Source organism: Oncorhynchus masou, chromosome 30 (assembly GCF_036934945.1).
Source record: "Oncorhynchus masou masou isolate Uvic2021 chromosome 30, UVic_Omas_1.1, whole genome shotgun sequence".
Lineage (NCBI taxonomy): Eukaryota > Metazoa > Chordata > Actinopteri > Salmoniformes > Salmonidae > Oncorhynchus > Oncorhynchus masou.
The window spans coordinates 52,795,615-52,823,402 of record NC_088241.1 but is presented as its reverse complement, the minus strand read 5'-3'; the positions used below and the strand labels follow the sequence as shown (position 1 = coordinate 52,823,402).

General features: G+C 43.8%; 1 protein-coding gene across 2 annotated transcripts in view; it reads right to left on the bottom strand.

The window, feature by feature from the left end:
* LOC135522745 (trichohyalin-like) overlaps positions 1-27,788 on the bottom strand; it is a 152,645-nt gene that overhangs the window by 121,430 nt on the left and 3,427 nt on the right. Inside the window, exons 3-5 of one of the 2 annotated variants that reach the window (XM_064949291.1) lie at positions 19,629-19,760; positions 8,637-8,698; positions 3,111-3,240 (exon numbers count right to left, since the gene is read on the bottom strand). In XM_064949291.1, the coding sequence (XP_064805363.1) occupies positions 3,111-3,240; positions 8,637-8,698; positions 19,629-19,760 (324 nt within the window). Of the gene's footprint in view, positions 1-3,110; positions 3,241-8,636; positions 8,699-19,628; positions 19,761-27,788 lie in introns of those variants that run through there. The other variant, XM_064949292.1, reaches the window with a different exon arrangement.

Genomic DNA, 27,788 nt, shown 5'->3' with positions numbered 1-27,788 from the left:
TCATCTCTGTACCCCACACATACAATTATCTGTAAGGTCACTCAGTCGAGCAGTGAAACACAGATTCAACCACAGGGAGGTTTTCTAATGCCTCGCGAAGAAGGATACCTATTGGTAGATAAGTAAAACATAATATTATTAACAGACATTGAATATCCCTTTCAGCACAGTGCAGTTATTAATTACACTTTGAATTGTGTATTAATACACCCAGTCATGACAAAGATACAGGTGTCCTTCCTAACTCAGTTTACAGAGAGGAAGGAAAACGCTCAGGGATTTCACCATGCGGCCAATGGTGACTTTAAAACAGTTCCAGATTTTAATGGCTGATGGGAGAAAACTGATGAACAACATTGTAATTACTCCGCAATACTAACGTAATTGACAGAGTGAAAAGAATGAAGCCTGTACAGAATGCTAATATTTCAAAACATGCATCCTGTTTGCAACAAGGCACTAAAATAATACTGCAAAAATTTTGCAAAAGCAATTAACTTTTTGTCCTGAAAACAAAGTGTTACGTTTGGGACAAATCCAATACAACACATTTTTATTTTATTTATTTTACATTTATTTAACTTGGCAAGTCACTTAGGGCTGCAATCCCATTAACGGGATGATATGACAACAGCCAGTGAAAGTACAGGGCGCCAAATTCAAAACAACATAAATCTCATAATTAAAATTCCTCAAACTTACATGTATCTTATACCGTTTTAAAGGTAATCTTGTTGTTAATCCCACCACAGTTCACCACTAAGCCACAAAAAAACACAGCCATTTTTCCACCCAAAGAGAGGAGTCACAAAAAGCACAGAGATAAAATTAATCACTAACCTTTGATGATCTTCATCAGATGACACTCATAGGACTTCATGTTACACAATGCATGTATGTTTTGTTTGATAAAGTTCATATTTATATAAAAAAATCTGAGTTTACATTGGCGCATTAAGTTCACTAGTTCCAAAAACATACAGTGATTTTGCATAGCCACATCGATTCAACAGAAATACTCATCATAAATGTACATGATAATACAAGTTATACACATGGAATTATAGATATACCTCTCCTTAATGCAAACGCTGTGTCAGATTTCAAAAAAACTTTACGGAAAAAGCAAACCATGCAATAATCTGAGACGTCGCTCATAAAATTAATCAAATTAGCCACCATGTTGTGGAGTCAACAGAAACCAGAAATTACATGATAAATATTCCCTTACCTTTGATGATCATCATCAGAATGCACTCCCAGGCATCGCAGTACAACAATAAATGCTTGATTTGTTCGATAATGTCCGTTATTTATGTCCAAGTAGCAACTTTTGTTAGCGTTAGGTACACATATCCAAACGCTCGTACGTTTGGACAAAAACTTCAAAAAGTTATATTACAGGTCGAAGAAACATTTCAAACTAAGTAAAGAATCAATAATTAGGATGTTTTTATCATAAAAATCTTCAATAAAGTTCCAACCGGAGAATTCCTTTGTGTCTACAGAAGCAATGGAACGCAAGTCAATATCATGTGGAATGCGCGTGACCAGGAAATGGCTCTCTGCCAGTAAACTGACTCACTCAGCTCTTATTCAGTCCCACAACACAGCAGAAGCCTCATTCAAGTTTCTAAAGACGGTTGACATCTAGTGGAAGCCCTAGGCAGTGCAACTTCATTCATATCCCAATGTGAATTCAATAGGGCCTGGGTTGAAAATATACCAACCTCAGATTTCTCACTTCCTGTTTGGATTTCTTCTCAGGTTTTTGCCTGCCATATGAGTTCTGTTATACTCACAGACATCATTCAAACAGTTTTAGAAACTTCAGAGTGTTTTCTATCCAATACTAATACTAATATGCATATATTAGCAACTGAGACTGAGGAGCAGGCCGTTTACTCTGGGCACCTATCATCCAAGCTACTCAATACTGCCCCTGCAGCCATAAGAAGTTAAGAACAAATTCCCATTTTCAATAACGGCCAAGGAACAGTGGGTTAACTACCTTGTTCAGGGGCAAAACGACAGCTCGGGGATTCAGTCTTGCTACCTTTAGGTTACTAGTCCAACGCTCTAACCACTAAGCTACCTGCCGCCCCAACATTAAGAGTACCACTCTTCATATTTTCAACCATAGTGGTGGCTGCATCATGTTATAGGTATGCTTGTAATCCTTAAGGACTGGGGAGTTTTGCAGGATAAAAGAAAATGTATGGATTGGAGCTTAGCACAGGCACAATTCTAGAGGAGTAGTTCAGTTTGCTTTCCAACAGACACTGGGAGATTAATTCACCTTTCAGCAGGACAATAACAGTTTTGACTTAACATTGGTTTGAAAATCTATGTCAAGAATTGAAAATGGCTGTCTAGCAATGATCAACAACCGTCTTGACAGAGATTGTAGATTTTTTTAAAGAATAATGTCCAAATATTGTACAATCCAGGTGTGCAAAGCTCTTAGAGACTTACCCAGAAAGACTCAGAGCTGTAATCACAACCAAAGGTGATTCTAACATGTATTGACTCAGGGGTGTGAATACTTATGTAAAGAGATATTTCTGCATTTAATTTTCAATAAATTTGCAAAAAAGGTTTAAAAACATGATTTCACTTTGTCATTATGGGGTATTGTGTAAAGATGGGTGAACATTTTTTTAGAGAGAGAGAGGGAGAGAGCGCAAGAGAGAGAATAGTGTGCTAGCGCTAGCCCCATGCAGTTAAACAGCAGTGGGTGTAATTTCGTGACACTTCATAAGGAGGTGTGGGAAAGCTGTAAAACTCCCTGGTTTAATCTGGGCAGCCATTTTGTAACCTGGGGGCTGGACATGTAAGTCATTCATCACACGCTGAGCACACGCTTTAACACACAACACATGTAGCGCTGCTGGCTACACTGCCACAGCAATATCGTAAAAACTACCACATCCAAGAAAAAAAATACTACAACAACAACAAAACTGTTCCATCCACGGTATCAAGGAATAAGGAATTAAAAAGACCAGAACAAGCACGATGGTTGCAGTTCAGAATGTGCTTCCTCGCTTCTCTGTATCTCCTCCGTATCCCAGTCTCAGCGTGTGTGTGTGTGACTCTCTCCTCCATACCTCAGTTTTGTTGAGTGTGTTATTCTCCAGTTGGAAGGTCTTGATGTCTCTCTCCAGACAATGGATGGTTCTGTCTCTAGTCCTCAGCTGGCTCCTCAGATCCTCTACCTCAAGGTTAGGACTCATAGGGCTGCAGCAGAGAGACAAAATCATTTCAAAGGCAATGTAGGTACAGATATGGTTATCCTCAGACAGATCTGTCAGTTAACTACTATTTTTAGAACTTAAACCCAATGTTAAACACAGATACACACACAAACTCAGTTGGGAGACGCCTGTGAGCTCGACAGCTGTCAGAGGTAGGGAGAAGATCGACAGACGGATCTCACCACACACTCCCAAAGTCACCAAGCTCATATCAAATTTGGATGTTAAATATTTCTAAAGTTGTACGAGCAGAGACATATTGCAGGTGCACGCACACACACCCGCACACACAATCAAGAAGAAACAGAACAGAGTTGTGAATCCTGCTAAACTCATGAGGAATCACAGACATGCTGGTAAGAAATTGACTGATGCTGATTTCTGTTCTGATTTCACCAGGCAAAGTACATATATTAGGAGGCAATATACCAGTCAGACATTTATTATATCAAATATTCAGTGACATGCTTTAGTCCTCAACTTCTCAAAAGAGCCAATTTATCTGTCTTTTAAAACAGAAAACTATTTCTAGAGGTTTTTTATCCACCATTTCCCAAATAGCCAGAATTTCATCTCAATTATCTACAATTTCATTATCTTGTCTGACCTAGCTGCCGTTCTACGGGTGGAAATCTCTGGAAATATAAAACCACCTGAAATGTGGAACAAGATACTTGAGAAAGGACATGTCTGAAATGAGAGAGTTGAATAGAGAAATGGGCTGGTGAATGGGAAGTAAGTGCAGCCAATTTTGGGTCTATTTTGTGAAACAGGGCAGTTTTTCTAAGGACTGTAGATTGTCCCAGGGCTGAAACACTCTCACATGCTGGGATAAGAGAGCCTGTTTATCTGGGCTCTGACACACGCACGGACACAGGCATGCATATTCACACACACGCACACACGCACACACCACACACACAGGATACACACACACACGCCATCTCTGTCTCTTTGAGCATGCCAGTCTAGCTCAGACACAGGGACAGTGGTACTGTGGGTATCTTTGCACCAGACCAGGACTACAGAGCTTTACTGCACCTGTATCCTTATCATCTACATCTTATTAACCTGCATGATGTCATCACAGAACTCTTCAATACTACGGCTATATAGTCTATTGAAACAGGGTTGAAAATAAACAACAGGCTATATCTTTTTTTCCCTTCTCATATTTTTCTTAATATAAAGCCTAATTCAAGAATAAAGGCATTCCCTTGTTGACATGAAATGAAACCGTTTTTTTCCCCTCTAACAAAATGGCCTGGCAATTTCATATTTTCAAACCATGAAAATTGCACACTGCATTCTCGATAAATGCACAAGCAAGTTAGGGCAGAAAATGTATCCCGCTAAACTGTAGAATTCGTTAAAGGCTAATATGTTTTGCCGCTTTTGTGTGGGAATACAATTTGGCACACAGCTATCGGTCTGTTAGGAACGTCCCATGACTATTATATAAGAAATGTGGGCTGTACATTGAGAGAAAATGATAAGTGTTTAATAAATTACATTATGCCATGAGGAGAGATGAGGGAAGAAACTCCATTTAGAACCATGAGTGTTATAATGATTATTTACAGGGCTGAGAGACGGACAGGGAAAGAGGATATTGGTGTGTGTTGAAACAGCCTCTCGATTTTCTCAACCTGTCACTCAGAGTTATTAGCCAAGCCTAACACAATTAGCTATGAATATGCAATAATAACATGCAAATTGCCACCACCCCTCGGTGTGCGCGCGCGCGTGTGTGTGTGTGTGCGCGCGCCTCCAGGGCAGTAATCTTTGGTTCTGTAAATCCATTTTCTTCCTACATCATTACAGCAGCAAGGCATAATTCATCAGAATAACACACACACGTAAGCACATGCACAAACAAAGACACACACGTGCCAGGGTTAATATACATCCTGGCAGGTTGTTATTAACCATGTGTGTGTCAGTGGTGACACACACACCACACTGAGCCCTCTCCTCCAGTGTGTCCCGAGGGTGATGTTAGACACTAGCGCTGAGCTGCCACTCCTATTAACCCCTGTGTTAATGAGAGCAGCCCTGCCAGGCAGACAGATGGCACAGCTGCCACCCTGCCACACACTCGTACACACACTTCCTCGTGTCTCCCTTCCATAAGCCAAATGCGTTCTCTCCTCGCCGTCTCCTCCTCTCCCTTCCCCTGTCTTTCCTCCTCCACCCCTCCCCCTCCCTCCCCCCCTGCTGTCCCCCAGCTGGTGAGTTGTGACATCTGCTGGGCCGGGACACGACTGAGCATCTGGCAGCAACATGGAGAGGGAGGAGGGAAGAGAGGGAGGAGGGAGAGTGTAGCGCTACTGACAGCAGGAGAAGGAGAGAGGGAGGAAGGCACTCTCGATCACAACAGAAGAGGGGGGATGTGAGAGAAAACAAGAAGAAAAGGAGAAAGAGGGATTTATGTTGACCATCTATGACAGAGAAAAAAGACTTCGCCTTCTGCAATGTTTAGCTATAACTATGTTCAACTACTCATTTGACAAACATCTAAAAGTATAGGCTTTTCATTTACAATTTAATATTTGTTTTCCTCAGACATTTTGTTCATGGCATAAAAATGTGTCTCTGCCGTACTTTTAAAAGATAAACAGTCGTAAATAAAAAGTTATTTTGTGGATCTGCATAGAGAAGTGTGCATACATCCCTCTCTCTGTGTGTGTGTGTGTGTGTGTGTGTGTGTGTGTGTGTGTGTGTGTGTGTGTGTGTGTGTGTGTGTGTATGACTGTGGTAGCTGACAATATAGAGTTGAACATATCCACACTGACCCACCGTACTGCTAGGTATTGATTTGTTAGCTTGGCCTAATAACAGCAGAACATACACACACAGCGAGGACCTAAGAATGTCAATACAGGAAGAACAAGTATCTATCTCTCTTGGATCCCTCAGGAGGAAAATAAATCTCTCTTTTACCAGTGACATACTGAGCCTGGGGAAACATAAGGCTCATCACTGACTTACTGTACATTACCATTCATGTTACGTTTTCCTTCTTCCACTTTGAAGAAACATACCGTACAGTATTCTTGTCCACTAAAGATTCATAGCTGTGTTTCTTCATTTAAATGGGAGGTTCCAAGAAAGGTTCAGATAAGACAGGAATTGACGCAGGTAATTTTCCTTATTATTTCGGCACTTCAACAAAAAACATTCCAGTTTACTTACAGTATTGAGCATATACAGTTGAAGTCAGAAGTTTACATACATAAACAGAGTAGCAGCATATGATGATTGTACAGTCGGAAGTCGGAAGTTTAAATACACTTAAGTTGGAGTCATTAAAACTTGTTTTTAAACCACTCCGCAAATTTCTTGTTAATAAACTATAGTTTTGGCAAGTCGGTTAGGACATTAACCTTGTGCATGACACAAGAAATTCTTTCAACAATTGTTAACAGACAGATTATTTCACTTATAATTTACTGTATCACAATGCCAGTGGGTCAGAAGTTTACATATACTAAATTGACTGTGCCTTTAAACAGCTTGGTAAATTCCAGAAATTGATGTCATGGCTTCTTAATCGCTTCTGGTAGGCTAATTGACAATTGGAGGTGTACTTGTGGATGTATTTCAAGGCCTACCTTCAAACTCAGTGCCTCTTTGCTTGACATCATGGGAAAATCAAAAGAAATCAGCCCAAAAAATTGTAGACCTGCACAAGTCTGGTTCATCCTTGGGAGAAATTTCGACTGAAGGTACCACGTTCATCTGTACAAACAATAGTACGCAAGTATAAACACCATGGGACCACGCAGCAGTCATACCGCTCAGGAAGGAGACGCGTTCTGTCTCCTAGAGATGAACGTACTTTGGTCCGAAAAGTGCAAATCAATTCCAGAACAACAGCAAAGGACCTTGTGAAGAAGATGCTGGAGGAAACAGGTATAAAAGTATCTATATCCACAGTAAAACGAGTCCTATGTCGACATAACCTGGAAGGCCGCTCAGCAAGGAAAAGCCACTGCTCCCAAGCATACTTCCAAAGTTGTGGCAAAATGGCTTAAGGAGAGGAAAGTCAAGGTATTGGAGTGGCTATCACAAAGCCCTGACCACAATCCTGTAGAAAATGTGTGGGCAGAACTGAAAAAGCTTGTGCGAGCAAGGAGGCCTACAAACCTGACTCAGTTACACTAGCTCTGTCAGGAGGAATGGGCCAAATTTCACCCAACTTATTGTGGGAATCTTGTGGAAGGCTACCGAAATGTTTGACCCAAGTTAAACAATTTAAAAGGTAATGCAACCAAATACTAATTGAGTGTATGTTAACTTCTGACCCACTGGGAATGTGATGAAAGAAATAAAAGCTTAAATAAATCATTCTCTCTACCATTATTCTGATATTTCACATTCTTAAAATAAAGTGGTGATCCTAACAGACCTAAGACAGGGAATTTTTACTCAAATTAAATGTCAGAAATTGTGAAAAGTTTAAATGTAGTTGGCTAAGGTGTATGTAAACTTCCGACTTTAACTGTATAAATTATTAGCATGATATTATAAAGATATAAAAAAAAAGTCATCTCCAGCCCACTCTGTTTTACCATACCTGAATGTTATTTCATCAAATAAATTATTAAATAACTGAAAATATAATGATATAAATAAAATCGAAACAAAGTCGATATAAATGGAACTAGATGAAAGGCGCACGCACGCACACACACAACACACCTAGCGCTACCCCTGAGGGTAGTGGTGTGTGTTCCAGTGTGTTGTGTTTAATGTTGATGCTGGTGGCAGGTAACAACCCAGAGCTTCATATCCACCCGCTGCTTTCACACACCGCAACTGTTATTGCATTTCATTTGATCAGATTTACCTCATTTATATAATTATTTTCTTTATTTGTCACTTTTTTTTACACATATCCATCCCACTCTCTTCAGAAGAGAACAGTAAGTATTGTTTCATTTATTTAATTCTACATTTTATTACCTACTTTTGTTGAAAATATAGTTTAGTTTTTTTATTCACAGATAGTTTTTATTATTGGATGAATTAATAACATGTTTAAACTAGATAGAGAGACATAAAGGGAGAGAGAGAATGCAGGAAATGGAAATCGCTTTGCATATCGCCGTGGGGACAGCCTTGTTGCCGTGGCTCCCCTGGTGTTACAGAACCCCCTATGGACCGACCCCCTCACCAGGTACCAGCCTCATCCCTCAGGTGAAACACAGTCCACTGTGGAGAAGAAATCTAATTTTATTTTCTAAGAGAAATGATCACAGCAACCCAGGTGGAAAAAAAAAGCAACTTCATGTGCTGTTATGTAGACATCTATAGGCACGATAATGCCTTGAGGTGAGTTACGTTGAGAAGTTAGTTTGAGGCTTCCTAACTTACGTATGAGTCGAGGTTTCAATCATCTTCTCCAACGAGCCTGTCCTTAGAGTGACCCCAGAAACCTGTCACATAACAGAGGGGGGAAAACCACGGGGGAAAGAAAGGAAGAAAATTAAGTCCTAGTTAAAGTCTAAAGCTATCCATCAGATTTATAACAGCTATAATGTAAGAGTTATTAATGGGGGCATGGATGGATCAGCAGACTCACATTAGCTCTCTAACGGTCCCACTCAGAAATAGCTAAACATGGACAAGATGAAAGCAGATACTTGATGAAATATGATTATGCTAATAACATTTAGTTATGCATCATTCTCTACGGGGATTAAATCAAAAACGTTGACGCAATCTCTGACATGGAGTAGTATTGAACTGAAAGGAGTTTATTCAGACTAAAAAGGAGCACGCACACAAACACTTCAATATCCGTACACACAGAAGTCTTTGATTTGTCCCATACAGGGTTCATCCTCTGATCTACTTTGTCCACTACTGTACTGTATGTTCTAAAGCCCTTAGAATCATCAGAACAGTGAAACACCCAAGAAGACATGACCAACATCCAACAGAAATAGAGAACACACCTTTGAGGCCTACTCAAAAAGCTGTATGGAAGAACGTGTGGACATTGGACCAATGTTGCCCAAACAACAAACATAGAAAGCTCCATGGGAAAACACAGTACGTAGACAATATTCTGACTCTGGACTGAAAAGACTGATGTGCTATACTGTTCAGTACACCTGTTTGTACTTTGGTATCTATTGTACAAACAAGGACAATGTAACAATTAGTTTTACAGACCTTCAGACTGTATTCAGTGTGTGTGTGTGTGTGTGTGTGTGTGTGTGTGTGTGTGTGTGTGTGTGTGTGTGTGTGTGTGTGTGTGTGTGTATATACACTGCTCAAAAAAATAAAGGGAACACTTAAACAACACAATGTAACTCCAAGTCAATCACACTTCTGTGAAATCAAACTGTCCACTTAGGAAGCAACACTGATTGACAATAAATTTCACATGCTGTTTTGCAAATGGAATAGACAACAGGTAGAAATTATAGGCATTTAGCAAGACATTTAGCAAGTTCTACAGGTGGTGACCACAGACCACTTCTCAGTTCCTATGCTTCCTGGCTGATGTTTTGGTCACTTTTGAATGCTGGCGGTGCTTTCACTCTAGTGGTAGCATGAGACGGAGTCTACAACCCACACAAGTGGCACAGGTAGTGCAGCTCATCCAGGATGGAACATCAATGCGAGCTGTGGCAAGAAGGTTTGCTGTGTCTGTCAGCGTAGTGTCCAGAGCATGGAGGCGCTACCAGGAGACAGGCCAGTACATCAGGAGACGTGGAGGAGGCCGTAGGAGGGCAACAACCCAGCAGCAGGACCGCTACCTCCACCTTTGTGCAAGGAGAAGCAGGAGGAGCACTGCCAGAGCCCTGCAAAATTATCTCTAGCAGGCCACAAATGTGCATGTGTCTGCTCAAATGGTCAGAAACAGACTCCATGAGGGTGGTATAAGGGCCCGACGTCCACAGGTGGGGGTTGTGCTTACAGCCCAACACCGTGCAGGACGTTTGGCATTTGGCAGAAAACACCAAGATTGGCAAATTCGCCACTGGTGCCCTGTGCTCATCACAGATGAAAGCAGGTTCACACTGAGCACATGTGACAGACGTGACAGAGTCTGGAGACGTCGTGAAGAATGTTCTGCTGCCTGCAACATCCTCCAGCATGACCGGTTTGGCGGTGGGTCAGTCATGGTGTGGGGTGGCATTTCTTTGGGGGGCCATACAGCCCTCCATGTGCTTGCCAGAGGTAGCCTGACTGCCATTAGGTACCGAGATGAGATCCTCAGAGATCCAACCGCACCATATACGCCACGTTGCACCACAGACTGTCCAGGAGTTGGTGGATGCTTTAGTCCAGGTCTGGGAGGAGATCCCTCAGGAGACCATCCGCCATCTCATCAGGAGCATGCCCGGGCATTGTAGGGAGGTCATACAGGCACGTGGAGGCCACACACACTACCGAGCCTCATTTTGACTTGTTTTAAGGACATTACATCAAAGTTGGATCAGCCTGTAGTGTGGTTTTCCACTTTAATTTTGAGTGTGACTCCAAATCCAGACCTCCATGGGTTGATACATTTGATTTCCATTGATCATTTTTGTGTGATTTTGTTGTCAGCACATTCAACTGTGTAAAGAAAAAAGTATTTAATAATAATATTTAATTCATTCAGATCTAGGATGTGTTATTTTAGTGTTCCCTTTATTTTTTTGAGCCGTGTGTGTGTGTGTGTGTGTGTGTGTGTGTGTGTGTGTGTGTGTATATATGTATGTATGTATGTATGTATGTATGTATGTATGTATGTATGTATGTATGTATGTATGTATATATATATATATATATATATATATATATATATATATATATATATATATATATATATATATATATATATGTGTGTGTTTGTGTATATATGCGTGATAGAGGGAGACACTCAGCGCTGCTGTCTGGGGGTGGAAGCTGTCGTTGTCGTGCCGACGGTAGAGCTGGTGAAATACGACCCAGCATGCACTCTATCGCCGCGGTGACAGGGGTCGCTCTGGGAAACGGAAATCAATGCTGACGGAAACGACTCACAGGTCAGCAGGGTGTGGGTGTGTGCGTGAGCGAGAAAGAGAGAATTGCCTAAGTAAGGCTGTGCATATGCCCCCTGCAAAGACACACACACCAACTTGAGCATTAGTGAATTGGTGATCCACACTGAGGGAGTGGATCATATTGGGAAAGGAAAATCAAATCAAATTTAATTTGTCACATGCGCCGAATACAACTAGTGTAGACTGAACCCTGAAATGCTTACTTTACAAGCCCTTAAGCAACAATGCAGTTAAGAAAATGAGTTAATCAAATATTTATTAAATAAACTATATATTTAAAAAGTAAAACAATAAAATAACGAGGCTATATACAGAGGGTAATGGTACCGTGTCAATGTGTGGGGGTACAGGTTAGTCAAGGTAATATGTACATGTAGGTATGGGTAAAGTGACTATGCATAGGTAATAAACAGCCAGTATTTAAAATATATATATATATAACCTTTATTTCACTAGGCAAATGAGTTAAGAACAAATTGTTATTTTACAATGATGATGACCTACCCCGGCCAAACCCTCCCCTAAACCGGACGACGCTGGGTCAATTGTGTGCCGCCCTATGGGACTCCCGATCACGGCCAGATGTGATACAGCCTGGGATGGAACGAGGGTCTGTAGTGACGCCTCTAGCACTAAGACACAGTGCCTTAGACCACTGAGCCACTCGGGAGGAGCAGCAGTGTAGCAGGGGGAAGGGTCAATGCAAATAGTCCGGGTGGTCATTTGATTTATTGTTCAGCAGTCTTATGGCTTGGGGGTAGAAGCTGTTAACAAGCCTTTTGGACCTAGACTTGTCGCTCTGGTACCGCTTGCCGTGTGGTAGCAGAGAAAACAATCTATTACTTGGGTGGCTGGAGTCTTCGACAATTTTTTGTGCCTTCCTCTGACACCGCCTAGTATATAGGTCCTGGATGGCAGGAAGCTTGGCCCCGGTGATGTACTGGGCCGTAGGCACTACCCTCTGTTGCACCTTATGGTCGGATGCAGAGCAATTGCCATACCAGGCTGTGATGCAATTGGTATGGATTCTCTCGATGGTGCAGCTGTAGAACTTTTAGGGTCTGGGGACACATGCCAAATCTTTTCCTGAGGGTGCCCTCTTCACGACTGTCTTGGTGTGTTTGAACCTTGGCAATGTGGACACCAAGGAACTTGAAGCTCTCGACCCGCTCCACAACAGTCCCTTCGATGTGAATGGGGGAGTGTTTGTCACTCCTTTTCCTGTAGACCACAATCAACTCCTTTGTCTTGCTCACGTCGAGGGAGAGGTTGTTGTCCTGGCACCACTCTGCCAGGTCTCTGTCCTCCTTCATATAGTCTATAGTCTCATCATTGTTGGTGATCAGGCCTACCACTGTTGTGTCGCAAACTTAGTGATGGTGTTGGAGTCGTGCTTGGCCACACAGTCATGAGTGAACAGGGCGTACAGAAGGGGACTAAGCACGCACCCCTGAGGGGCTCCTGTGTTGAGGATCAGCGTGGCACCGTTGCCTACTCGGCAGCCCATCAGGAAGTCCAGGATCCAATTGCAGAGGGAGGTGTTTAGTCCCAGGGTCCTTAGCTTACTGATGAACTTTGTGGGCTTTATGTGTTGAATGCAAATTGACCAGAGTCCAGTCCATGTCCATTAGCAGTAGGTTAATATTTCATGTATGCTGCATTCAATCGTGGCTTTAAAAAAATATATATTTAAGTGACATTAGCTTCCCTGACCAAACCAAATCATAAGCACATTCTAGTTCACTGCTGTTGTAAGGTCTAAAGTGTTTTGTGTGAACGTGTAGGTGTGTGTGTGTGTGTGTGTGTGTGTGTGTGTGTGTGTGTGTGTGTGTGTGTGTGTGTGTGTGTGTGTGTGTGTGTGTGTGTGTGTGTGTGTGTGTGTGTGTGTGACGTCACCAGTTTTCCAACAGAACAAAACATTCACACATTCCCCTTATAATTAAATCCAGTCTCTGACAACGAGATGACCCCACAGACACAGAGGTCAAGGTGTGTGTTTGTGTGTGCACGCGTGTGTGTTTGCAGGGGGTGTGTGCACCTTCTTGTACATGTGTGAGCCTTCAGAGGTAGGTGGGTTACAAATCCTACTGTGTGTATATGCCTGCCCTGCTCAAGAGTAGAAGCTTTGACCCTGCTCCATTATTAAGGTAAGTAGTACACTATGCCAGTGGTTCCCAAACTTTTCACAGTATGGTCAGATGACATAAAAATAGAGTGGTGGTTTTGGAATTGAAAAACAGAAGCATATGCAGAAAATGTACCTCATACCTACTGTAAAATACTGTGGTAGGTGCTTGATGTTATGGGGCTATTTTTGCCAAAAACCTGATTGCCTCTGCCAGATTGCTGACACTTGGCAACGAGTGGATCTTCCAGCAAGACAATGACCCCAAGGCCTAATCAAAATCCCAAAAGAAAATGTTTAATTGACCAAAAAATCAACATTTTGCAATCTCAGTCTCCGGACTTGAACCCCAGTGAAAACCTGTGGTTTAAATTGAAGAGGGCAGTCCGTAAGAGATGAAGGATAGCAATGAACACCCAATGTGTTCTCCAATCTCATAAAACATAATTTGGTAGTATTTGGTTTTGACCCCCCACATGGTCTGAACCCAATACTAAAGTAGCCATGTAAACAGAGGCAGACTACAAATGTGTTCATGAATGAGAGCACCAGTCATTTAGATAAATCAGACAGCAATGTAAATGAATAATAAGAAATAAAACAACATTAGCTGATTAACTATGTATGTATGAGAGAGTGGAGGAGTAATTTACGGGCAGTGGGCCTCGGTGTCCGGAACAGGTCCCCCGTTCGTGTGTGTGATCCTTCACAGCAGGTCTACGGCTCTATGAAAAGGTATGCAATCTCTGCTAATGAGATGTGTGAAGGTTATGACCAGGGTAAACTCATTTGTTAGAGGGACGGACTGCACAGGGTGTGTGTGTGTGTGTGTGTAAAGCGAACACCACTCCATCATGGGAAAAAGGGCTATGAGATGAAATACTATTAAAGTAATGGTCAGCAGCGCGCGCACACACAGACACACTTGTACAAACGCGCAACATTGACGTCACATCACACAGATTACTTTCCATGATCAGTTTGAACACAAATATATCCCGAGGAGACATGGACCCACCCTTCCTTCCCTAATCCACTACTGATAGGACACTGGGATAGATGTGTTTCCTTTCAGAGTCGTGATCATAAATGATAGGACACTGGGATAGATGTGTTTCCTTTCAGAGTCGTGATCATAAATGATAGGACACTGGGATAGATGTGTTTCCTTTCAGAGTCGTGATCATAAATGATAGGACACTGGGATAGATGTGTTTCCTTTCAGAGTCGTGATCATAAATGATAGGACACTGGGATAGATGTGTTTCCTTTCAGAGTCGTGATCATATAAATGATAGGACACTGGGATAGATGTGTTTCCTTTCAGAGTCGTGATCATAAATGATAGGACACTGGGATAGATGTGTTTCCTTTCAGAGTCGTGATCATAAATGGAAAGAATGAAGGGAAGTAAGAAACTATTCAATATTGTGGAGAAGGGGGGGAAAGGATATCTACAGTTCCAAGAGAGGAAAAAAGAAACCATGGAGGAAAAGAACGAGGGGGGGAAAGGAGTTTGAGGCTGAAAGTGGCCAGTCAAGGTCAGAGAAGCAATTAAGTACCAAATCAGGTCAGACTTTTCCAGACCTTCGTTCTCTAATGCTGCTCCTTCCATCCTCCTCTCTCTGTGTTCCCTCCTTCCTCCACTCTGTCCTGCTCCTCTCCTCTCTGTGTTCCCTCCTTCCTCCACTCTGTCCTCCTCCTTCTCTCCTCTCTGTAGTCCCTCCTTCCTACACTGTCCTCCTCCTTCTCCACTCTTTGTGTTCCCTCCTTCCTCCACTCTGTCCTCCTCCTTATCTCCTCTCTGTGGTCCCTCCTTCCTACACTCTGTCCTCCTCCCTCTCTCCTCTCTGTGTTCCCTCCTTCCCCTAGACTGTCCTCCACCTCTCTTCCCTCTCTCCACCCTCTCCTTCTCCCCACTGTCCTCCTTCATACCTCCTCCTCTCCTCCCCTCTCTCCACCCTCTCCTTCTCCCCACTGTCCTCCTTCATACCTCCTCCTCTCCTCCCCACTCTCCACCCTCTCCTTCTCCCCACTGTCCTCCTTCATATCTCCTCCTCTCCTCCCCTCTCTCCACCCTCTCCTTCTCCCCACTGTCCTCCTTCATACCTCCTCCTCTCCTCTCCTCTCTCCACCCTCTCCTTCTCCCCACTGTCCTCCTTCATACCTCCTCCTCTCCTCCCCTCTCTCCACCCTCTCCTTCCCCCACTCTGTCCTCCTTCATACCTCCTCCTCTCCTCCCCTCTCCCTACCCTCTCCTTCTCCCCACTGTCCTCCTTAATACCTCCTCCCCTCTCTCCACCCTCTCCTTCTCCCCACTGTCCTCCTTCATACCTCCTCCTCTCCTCCCCTCTCTACACCCTCTCCTTCTCCCCACTGTCCTCCTTCATACCTCCTCCTCTCGTCCCCTCTCTCCACCCTCTCCTTCTCCCCACTCTGTCCTCCTTCATAACTCCTCCTCTCCTCCCCTCTCCCTATCCTCTCCTTCTCCCCACTGTCCTCCTTCATACCTCCTCCTCTCCTCCCCTCTCCTTCTCCCCACTGTCCTCCTTCATACCTCCTCCTCTCCTCCCCTCTCCCTACCCTCTCCTTCTCCCCACTGTCCTCCTTCATACCTCCTCCTCTCCTCCCCTCTCCCTACCCTCTCCTTCTCCCCACTGTCCTCCTTCATACCTCCTCCTCTACTACCCTCTCTCCACCCTCTCCTTCTCCCCACTGTCCTCCTTCATACCTCCTCCTCTCCTCCCCTCTCTCCACCCTCTCCTTCCCCCACTCTGTCCTCCTTCATACCTCCTCCTCTCCTCCCCTCTCCCTACCCTCTCCTTCTCCCCACTGTCCTCCTTCATACCTCCTCCTCTCCTCCCCTCTCTCCACCCTCTCCTTCCCCCACTCTGTCCTCCTTCATACCTCCTCCTCTCCTCCCTCTCCTTGCCCCACTCTGTCCTCCTTCATACCTCCTCCTCTCCTCCCCTCTCCCTACCCTCTCCTTCTCCCCACTGTCCTCCTTCATACCCCCTCCTCTCCTACCCTCTCTCCACCCTCTCCTTCTCCCCACTGTCCTCCTTCATACCTCCTCCTCTCCTCCCCTCTCTCCACCCTCTCCTTCCCCCACTCTGTCCTCCTTCATACCTCCTCCTCTCCTCCCCCTCTCCCTACCCTCTCCTTCTCCCCACTGTCCTCCTTCATACCTCCTCCTCTCCTCCCCCTCTCTCCACCCTCTCCTTCCCCCACTCTGTCCTCCTTCATACCTCCTCCTCTCCTCCCTCTCCTTGCCCCACTCTGTCCTCCTTCATACCTCCTCCTCTCCTCCCCTCTCCCTACCCTCTCCTTCTCCCCACTGTCCTCCTTCATACCTCCTCCTCTCCTACCCTCTCTCCACCCTCTCCTTCTCCCCACTGTCCTCCTTCATACCTCCTTCTCTCCTCCCCTCTCTCCACCCTCTCCTTCCCCCACTCTGTCCTCCTTCATACCTCCTCCTCTCCTCCCCTCTCCCTCCCCTCTCCTTCTCCCCACTGTCCTCCTTCATACCTCCTCCTCTCCTCCCCTCTCTCCACCCTCTCCTTCCCCCACTCTGTCCTCCTTCATACCTCCTCCTCTCCTCCCTCTCCTTGCCCCACTCTGTCCTCCTTCATACCTCCTCCTCTCCTCCCTCTCTCCACCCTCTCTTTCTCCCCACTGTACTCCTTCATACCTCCTCCTCTCCTCCCCTCTCTCCACCCTCTCCTTCTCCCCACTGTCCTCCTTCATACCTCCTCCTCTCCTCCCCTCTCTCCACCCTCTCCTTCTCCCCACTGTCCTCCTTAATACCTCCTCCCCTCCTCCCCTCTCCCTACCCTCTCCTTCTCCCCACTGTCCTCCTTCATACCTCCTCCTCTCCTCCCCTCTCCCTACCCTCTCCTTCTCCCCACTGTCCTCCTTCATACCTCCTACTCTCCTCCCCTCTCTCCTTCCCCCACTCTGTCCTCCTTCATACCTCCTCCTCTCCTCCCCTCTCCCTACCCTCTCCTTCTCCCCACTGTCCTCCGTCATACCTCCTCCTCTCCACCCTCTCCTTCTCCCCACTGTCCTCCTTCATACCTCCTCCTCTCCTCCCCTCTCCCTACCCTCTCCTTCTCCCCACTGTCCTCCTTCATACCTCCTCCTCTCCTCCCCTCTTCCTACCCTCTCCTTCTCCCCACTGTCCTCCTTCATACCTCCTCCTCTCCTCCCCTCTCCCTACCCTCTCCTTCTCCCCACTGTCCTCCTTCATACCTCCTCCTCTCCTCCCTCTCCCTACCCTCTCCTTCCCCCACTCTGTCCTCCTTCATACCTCCTCTTTCTCCCCTTCCTCCCTCCTGTAAGAAAATAGCCCTCTCTTTACACACTCATCCCATCTCTGGCTTTGTTTTAAGATGGAGAGGTGGAATCAATGTGGCATGGAAGAAAACAAAGGAGAGACCAACATGAATCATCAAATGATGTAAATGGGATTGAAAAATAAAACATGATGATTGCATGATTTACACAACCTGGATATATTTGTCCTGTAAGAAAAAAGTAGACAAAAATGGCTCTATAAGTCATTTTCATCAGTCATTTAAATAGGTTGCTACATGTTCATAACCATTTCCAAAATACACTCAACTGAATGTAGCCTCATCACTGAAACAAACAAATTCATGCAATGTTTCTAGAATCTCTTTTGTAATCTTTCCCATTGAGAAGTATAGCCCAACGCAGGGCTAGCGTTTTCCCTTCTACTCTGTGAGAAGGGAACCCTCTCTGTGTCCATCCCGTCCTGATATATGAACAGAGGTTTATAAGGGCAGGCCAGTACATATGTAAGTTGGGCCTCATGGTTGACCTTACAAAGCACTTAGTCCCCCCCAACCCTTGCCAGAGTAATGCTGTCTGGCCTGCTACAAGCCATTTATTCACCTAACCACCGTCAAGACCACATCAATCAGCATTAGAAACCCTCTCTGTCTTTCTCGCTATCGCTCATTAGTTCATTCTGTCTCTCGCTCTTTCTGCGTGGCTCTCGTTCATTTGTTCATTCTCTCTCTGACTGCAGTGTCCATTTCACCCCCTCTCTCTCTTTCTTTGTCAGCAAATCTCTCTCTCTTTCTTTGTTAATTGTCTATCCCCATCTCTCCCTTTTTTCCTCCTTACAGATATAGAGTGGTCCCTGAGCCCTAACCTTTTATTGGCACCTCTATTGATTTTAATTAGTCTAATTAGTTCATTATTGCAGGGTTCAGGGAGGCCATCCATTACAGACCATCCCAGAGTTAATATGCTAATGATCCCGATCAATTATCACTCAAAGCTAAAGTCATTAACAACCGTATTAGCATAATCAACGATCGCAACCCCATGACCCCTTTTGTTCCATCCCTCCCTCCCTTCTCTCCCTCCCTCTCCCTCTCTCCCTCCCTCCCTCCACCTATGGAATCTACAGAGGTTAGTCATTTCTATGGCTGATGTCTACAAGCCATATGGCTGTCAAGGGTTTGACAGATGCAGAAGAGACAGAAAACCTCTGGGATAGGGTGTCCTCTCTCCGGTCATCCAAGGACCCAAACAGGAGAAATGCTTTTACTCAGAAAGAGGGGATGGGAAATGAATAGATTAAGAATGGTGGAGAAGAGCAGTACAAACTTTCATCTAAGGTCAGTTTAGTATTTTCCTCCCTAATTGTTGAGGTTAGGATTAGGGGTGATTCTAGTTTAGGCCTAAGGGCAACTGCTACCCTAAGGGCATGGGATGGGATAGGACTAGGATGGTCATTCTGGGGTGGGAAAGTGGGAGTGGTCAGTGGACAGGATCAACGGATCAAAGAGGGATCGACTGATCCCTAATGATGTGTTCCAATCTCTACTGATCTCCCCTGATCCCTTAGTGATCTGAACTGTCCTTTACTGCCCCCAGGGCCAGAGCCAAGCAGAGGGAATTAACATTCACACACGATGCTTAGGGAGAAAAATGAGCTTTGATAAGACTATTTGTTTATATGGAGGGAGTTAGGGTGTAGGGACAAAGATTGAGAGACAAACAGGGAAGAAGACAGCTGAGAGAGAGAGACACAGAGAGAGAGAGAGAGAGAGAGAGACACAGAGAGAGAGAGAGAGAGAGACAGAGAGACAGAGAGAGAGAGAGAGAGAGAGAGAGAGAGAGAGACAGAGAGAGAGAGAGAGAGAGACAAATATTATGACTTACAACCAAGGTGTGTTGGTGTCTGGCTTGTTGGATGAAGTTTGTGAGGGAGTCCATGTCAGTCTTCAGGTCCCGGTTCTCAGAGCGCAGACTACACACACTCTCCTCCAGAACCCTCCTCTGCTGCTCCAGATCCTGACAGAACCACATAAAGAAGTACACTTCATCCACTGGATCCTATAATAATGATATGCTAATGCTTTCTTCTACAAATAGGCAATACAAACTCGAGCACAGAAAATACACTGCTTCAGTAATTCACTGAAGTATGGAGAGAGTGGATTGATGTGTAGCAGCTCATTTAAACAACACCACAGGACAGAAAACTCTGTTAAAACCATTAGAACACAACATTACTGCTACTTAAATTAGAAAATATATTACAACCATTCAATCAGGCATTGCCTCTCATATTACACTGCTCATTGCATAGTTTACATTGTAGAATAGCACATAAGTAGCTCTAAATGCTCAGCAATCGGTTTAATTTCCAATTATGGACATTAGTAGAGGGATGCCTACCCAACAGTCAGGGGACAAGTGTGTAATATACTGTTTGGCACAGTTCATTCCTTACTGACAATCTAATTGACCACCGGATCCACTCTACAGAGACTAGAGAACATCAACAGAACTTTATACCTCGCCGAATGACTGGAAATCTAGTTACCTGACTAATAAACCAGAATAAATGTGAATAATGCTGTATTATTTGCTGCAGTGTATTTGTTAGGTTACTACACAGTCTGTTGTAAGTTGTATAACTATACACTGTAAGGACTGGTATCGTTCCTGGAATATAAGCACTTTATTAAAATGATCTAAATAGTATGTTAGTATGCAGGGATGACAGAACAAGTGGACCTGAAACAAAGAAGAGGCCTGTACTAATCCATAGCCAGACAAAGGCAAGGGGATAGAAGATGGACTTCTTATTGGATGGACACTAGTCTGGGATCATTCTAAAACATGCATTTTGGGGTGAGAATTCAGCCAATTACATTTTGCTTTGATGTACAAGTGCCCTTAAGACAGGTGTATATTCATCCATATTGTTTCTGTATTTAGTAGACAATCAGTGAAGGGAAAGATGTCTTCAAAACTCAACAACAAAAACAACAGACCTATGGAAGCGCAGTCGGTCATTGTCAATGGAGTTAGTTTACCCCTCAAGAAACAGCACCAACACAAATACACAGAAGTGAACCATTCAATATAAGGCTATTCATTAATAACTAAAACATATAGATCAGCTATGTGCATGCTAAACAGAGGTCACTAGCAACATAATGAGAGAGATAGTATTCATATTTAATGGATGAAGGATTTAGGCCCACACACATGATCAGGGGTTATGAAGGTTACAACACACTGCTAGCCCTACTGCTGTTTGAAAAGATCATTCAATCATTCCTGAGAAGGAACCACATATCATTGATTCATTTTCTACAAGGGAAAATCACATTTCCACGAATAAGAGATAAAAGGACAAAGGAAAGAAATTCATACATTTGAAAAGGAAAACGGACACAAAGAATTACATCTCTCTGACCTCAGTGATATAAAGACGGTGCCGTCTGACCACTTGACCTTTCCTGTAATGCTTGGTAAGTGATGTGTGTGTGTGATAGAATAATATAACGTGATTAGTGTTGTTTATGGAAAACTCTCAGGAGACCAGAACGACAATGTATGGTATTCTAGAACGCCACAATATATACAATACCATAAGGTCCCTATGGTGACCATCTTGTTTATACAATCTATTCTAAAAAAGCCTTGAGAAGAAATCCCATATGTCCTCAGCTTTTTACAGCTGACAGCATATTATATAACCTATTAAATCACAGAGGATAATGCTCTATTGCAGTCTTAAGGAAATGGATTAACCAGGAGAAAGGCAAGCATGTTGAACTTCTCAACCTGTGAGTAAAAATTAGCATACAATTGCTTATGAATGGTATTGTGAAGCTTTTTACCTGAAGGTACAAAGTTTGGTATTATTCTCTGCCTGTCTGGGGAACTAAGCATGTCACAAAGACATGTATCTGAGGGAGATAAAAGTCTCCAACTTCAGCGATTTTTGCAATTCGTTCCAGTCACAGGCAGCAGAGAACTGGAACGAAAGGCGGCCAAATGAGGTGTTGGCTTTAGGGATGATCAGTGAGATACACCTGCTGGAGCGCGTGCTACGGGTGGGTGTTGCCATCGGGACCAGTTATCTGAGATAAGGCGGAGCTTTACCTAGCATGGACTTGTAGATGACCTGGAACCAGTGGGTCTGGCGACGAATATGTAGCAAGGGCCAGCCGACTAGAGCATACAAGTTGCAGTGGTGGGCGGTATAAGGTGCTTTAGTAACAAAACGGATGGCACTGTGATAAACTGCATCCAGTTTGCTGAGTACAGTGTTGGAAGCTATTTTGTAGATGGCGTCGCCGAAGTCGAGGATCGGTAGGATAGTCAGTTTTACTAGGGTAAGTTTGGCGGCGTGAGTGAAGGAGGCTTTGTTGCGGATTAGAAAGCCGACTCTAGATTTGATTTTCGATTGGAGATGTTTGATATGAGTCTGGAAGGAGAGTTTACAGTCTAGCCAGACACCTAGGTACCTATAGATGTCCACATATTCAAGGTCGGAACCATCCAGGGTGGTGATACTAGTCAGGCGTGCGGGTGCAGGCAGCGAACGGTTGAAAAGCATGCATTTGGTTTTACTAGCGTTTAAGAGCAGTTGGAGGCCACGGAAGGAGTGTTGTATGGCATTGAAGCTCATTTGGAGGTTAGATAGCACAGTGTCCAAGGAAGGGCCAGAGGTATACAGAATGGTGTCGTCTGCGTAGAGGTGGATCAGGGAATCGCCCGCAGCAAGATCAACATCATTGGTATATACATAGAAAAGAGTCGGCCCGAGAATTGAACCCTGTGGCACCCCCATAGAGACTGCCAGAGGACCGGACAGCATGCCCTCCGATTTGACACACTGCACTCTGTCTGCAAAGTAGTTGGTGAACCAGGCAATGCAGTCATCAGAAAAACCAAGGCTACTGAGTCTGCCGTTAAGAATATGGTGATTGACAGAGTCGAAAGCCTTGGCAAGGTCGATGAAGACGGCTGCACAGTACTGTCTTTTATCGATAGCCGTTATGATATCGTTTAGTACCTTGAGCGTGGCTGAGGTGCACCCGTGACCGGCTCGGCAACCAGATTGCACAGCGGAGAAGGTACGGTGTGATTCGAGATGGTCAGTGACCTGTTTGTTGACTTGGCTTTCGAAGACCTTAGAGATAGGCAGGGCAGGATGGATATAGGTTTGTAACAGTTTGGGTCCAGGGTGTCTCCCCCATTGAAGAGGGGGATGACTGCGGCAGCTTTCCAAACCTTGGGGATCTCAGACGATATGAAAGAGAGGTTGAACAGGCTGGTAATAGGGGTTGCGACAATGGCGGCGGATAGTTTCAGAAATAGAGGGTCCAGATTGTCAAGCCCAGCTGATTTGTACGGGTCCAGGTTTTGCAGCTCTTTCAGAACATCTGCTATCTGGATTTGGGTAAAGGAGAACCTGGAGAGGCTTGGGCGAGTAGCTGCGGGGGGGCGGAGCTATTGGCCGAGGTTGGAGTAGCCAGGCGGAAGGCATGGCCAGCCGTTGAGAAATGCTTGTTGAAGTTTTCGATAATCATGGATCTATCGGTGGTGACCGTGTTACCTAGCCTCAGTGCAGTGGGCAGCTGGGAGGAGGTGCTCTTGTTCTCCATGGACTTCACAGTGTCCCAGAACTTTTTCGAGTTGGAGCTACAGGATGCAAATTTCTGTCTGAAGAAGCTGGCCTTAGCTTTCCTGACTGACTGCGTGTATTGGTTCCTGACTTCACTGAACAGTTGCATATCGCGGGGACTATTCGATGCTATTGCAGTCCGCCACAGGATGTTTTTGTGTTACATTTCTCTATTGGGCTGTTTTGTTAAGAATAAAGGCCTTTTCTCAACAACAGTGTTGCAATCTTTTCGTCTGAACTCCCCAAAAATACAGATTCCAAATTTGGCACACTAAACCAACCACACCAAGTCCGATGCACGTACATTTGCATAACGTCACCAACGCTGCTGCGGTCATTCTCAGTGGCAATATGTCGTTCAAAGTGACCTAGAGAGGACGCAGTAAAGAGAGAAAGCCTACTACTGGAAAAATGAAAGGAGCCTGGTTATGTTTTATTTAGTTGCACCCGATTTAATGAGAGGAAACGGAAAACTGGCACGTAGTCATTGCTCGCACATACAGTATGCTGCTGACCAGCATGATGCTTGCTACCTACAGTTATCTGTCTATCTGATTAGAGATTAAGTCCAGACAGGTTGGGCTTATTCATGGCAACTTTCTGAATGGACATAGAGAATTAGCAAACTCGTACACACGCAACCACCCACCTAAAGGACCCATTATTAATTAGACGCATGGAGCGTATCTCACTCAGACACATAATCACATTTCTCCTTTCCCAAAAACGTATTAAAAACCTTGCCTTAGCTTCAAATCCTTTCTGTAGGATATCAAAAATGAGTCTACATTATAGGACAATGCTAAATGAATAGCCTACTGTATCATATAAATTGACAAGTAAAGTTTCAAGGGGGAGATATAGAGACATCTGTAATATAGGCTATATGAATCTAAAATTGACAACCATTAGAAAATAGAAAAACATGCACGCAACCTGTCCACAGCCTAATGATCAGCTGTTGACCAATTTTAGGAAAGCAATTGGTGGTTATGTTGACACTACATTTGAATTTGAGTGCTTTATCTAAATCTGTGCAACCACTTACTGATAAGGGTCAACTCCGATGGAATGTTTCATGGTTGTTTACAGCACAAGTGGTCGCTTAGATTCACTTTAGCAGTCCTATAATACACAGCCTAATAGAGGGGTCTCCAACCTTTTCTAGCATTAGTTACTTAAAAAAAAAATGTTGTGAAATACAGTTGAAGTCGGAAGTTTACATACCCCTTAGTCAAGTACATTTTAACTCAATTTTTCACAATTCCTGACATTTAATCCTAGTAAACATTCCCAGTCTTAGGTCAGTTAGGATCACCACTTTATTTTAAGAATGTGAAAACTCAGAATAATAGTAGAGAGAATGATTCATTTCAGCTTTCATTTCTTTCATCACATTCCCAGTGGGTCAAAAGTTTACATACACTCAATTAGTATTTGGTAGCATTGTCTTTAAATTGTTTAACTTGAGTCAAACATTTCAGGTAGCCTTCCACGAGCTTCCCACAATAAGTTGGGTGAATTTGGCCCATTCCTCGTGACAGAGCTGGTGTAACTGAGTCAGGTTTGTAAGGCCTCCTTGCTCGCACCCGCTTTTTCAGTTCTGCCCACACATTTTCTATAGGATTGAGGTCAGGGCTTTGTGATGGCCACTCCAATACCTTGACTTTGTTGTCCTTAAGCCATTTTGACACAACTTCAGAAGTATGCTTGGTGTCATTGTCCATTTGGAAGACCCCTTTGCGACAAAGCATTAACTTCCTGAACGATGTCTTGAGATGTTGCTTCAATATATCCACATAATTTTCCTGCCTCATGATGTCATCTATTTTGTGAAATGCACCAGTCCCTACTGCAGCAAAGCACCCTCACATCATGATGCTGCCACCTCCATGCTTCACGGTTGGGATGGTGTTCTTCGACTTGCAAGCATCCCCCTTTATCCCCCAAACATAATGATGGTCATTATGGCCAAACAGTTCTATTTTTGTTTCATCAGACCAGAGGACATTTCTCCAAAATGTATGCTCTTTGTCCCCATGTGCAGTTGCAAACCGTAGTCTGGCTTTTTTATGGCGGGTTTGGAGCAGTGGCTTCTTCCTTGCTGAGCGGCCATTCAGGTTATGTCAATATTGGATATACAGTGCCTTGCGAAAGTATTCGGCCCCCTTGAACTTTGCGACCTTTTGCCACATTTCAGGCTTCAAACATAAAGATATAAAACTGTATTTTTTGTGAAGAATCAACAACAAGTGGGACACAATCATGAAGTGGAACGACATTTATTGGATTTTTCAAACTTTTTTAACAAATCAAAAACTGAAAAATTTGGCATGCAAAATTATTCAGCCCCTTTACTTTCAGTGCAGCAAACTCTCTCCAGAAGTTCAGTGAGGATTTCTGAATGATCCAATGTTGACCTAAATGACTAATGATGATAAATACAATCCACCTGTGTGTAACCAAGTCTCCGTATAAATGCACCTGCACTGTGATAGTCTCAGAGGTCCGTTAAAAGCGCAGAGAGCATCATGAAGAAATAGGAACACACCAGGCAGGTCCCAGATACTGTTGTGAAGAAGTTTAAAGCCGGATTTGGATACAAAAAGATTTCCCAAGCTTTAAACATCCCAAGGAGCACTGTGCAAGCGATAATATTGAAATGGAAGGAGTATCAGACCACTGCAAATCTACCAAGACCTGGCCGTCCCTCTAAACTTTCAGCTCATACAAGGAGAAGACTGATCAGAGATGCAGCCAAGAGGCCCATGATCACTCTGGATGAACTGCAGAGATCTACAGCTGAGGTGGGAGACTCTGTCCATAGGACAACAATCAGTCGTATATTGCACAAATCTGGCCTTTATGGAAGAGTGGCAAGAAGAAAGCCATTTCTTAAAGATATCCATAAAAAGTGTCGTTTAAAGTTTGCCACAAGCCACCTGGGAGACACACCAAACATGTGGAAGAAGGTGCTCTGGTCAGATGAAACCAAAATTGAACTTTTTGGCAACAATGCAAAACGTTATGTTTGGCGTAAAAGCAACACAGCTCATCACAATGAACACACCATACCCACTGTCAAACATGGTGGTGGCAGCATCATGGTTTGGGCCTGCTTTTCTTCAACAGGGACAGGGAAGATGGTTAAAATTGATGGGAAGATGGATGGAGCCAAATACAGGACCATTCTGGAAGAAAACCTGATGGAGTCTGCAAAAGACCTGAGACTGGGACTGAGATTTGTCTTCCAACAAGACAATGATCCAAAACATAAAGCAAAATCTACAATGGAATGGTTCAAAAATAAACATATCCAGGTGTTAGAATGGCCAAGTCAAAGTCCAGACCTGAATCCAATCGAGAATCTGTGGAAAGAACTGAAAACTGCTGTTCACAAATGCTCTCCATCCAACCTCACTGAGCTCGAGCTGTTTCGCAAGGAGGAATGGGAAAAAATGTCAGTCACTCGATGTGCAAAACTGATAGAGACATACCCCAAGCGACTTACAGCTGTAATCGCAGCAAAAGGTGGCGCTACAAAGTATTAACTTAAGGGGGCTGAATAATTTTGCACGCCCAATTTTTCAGTTTTTGATTTGTTAAAAAAGTTTGAAATATCCAATAAATGTCGTTCCACTTCATGATTGTGTCCCACTTGTTGTTGATTCTTCACAAAAAAATACAGTTTTATATCTTTATGTTTGAAGCCTGAAATGTGGCAAAAGGTCGCAAAGTTCAAGGGGGCCGAATACTTTCGCAAGGCACTGTATATTGGATATAGATACTTTGTACCTGTTTCCTCCAGCATCTTCACAAGGTCCTTTGCTGTTGTTCTGGGATTGATTTGCACTTTTCACACCAAAGTCCGTTCATCTCTAGGAGACAGAACGCATCTCCTTCCTGAGTAATATGACGGCTGCATGGTCCCATGGTGTTTATACTTGGGTACTATTGTTTGTACAGATGAACGTGGTACCTTCAGGCATTTGGAAATTGCTCCCAAGGATGAACCAGACTTGTGGAGGTCTACAATTTTTTTTCTGAGGTCTTAGCTGATTTCTTTTGATTTTCCCATGATGTCAAGCAAAGAGGCACTGAGTTTGAAGGTAGGCCTTGAAATACATCCACAACCTCCAATTGACTGAAATTATGTCAATTAGCCTATCAGAAGCTTCTAAAGCCATTAGATTATTTTCTGGAATTTTCCAAGCTGTTTAAAGGCACAGTCAACTTAGTGTATGTAAACTTCTGAATTTTACGTGAAATAATCTGTCTGTAAACAATTGTTGGAACAATTACTTGTGTCATGCATAAAGTAGATATCCTAACTTTCAAATAGGCATATTCTTCTCTTCCGTGGGTCCTTAGTGTAGAAGAGAAAGTAGCGC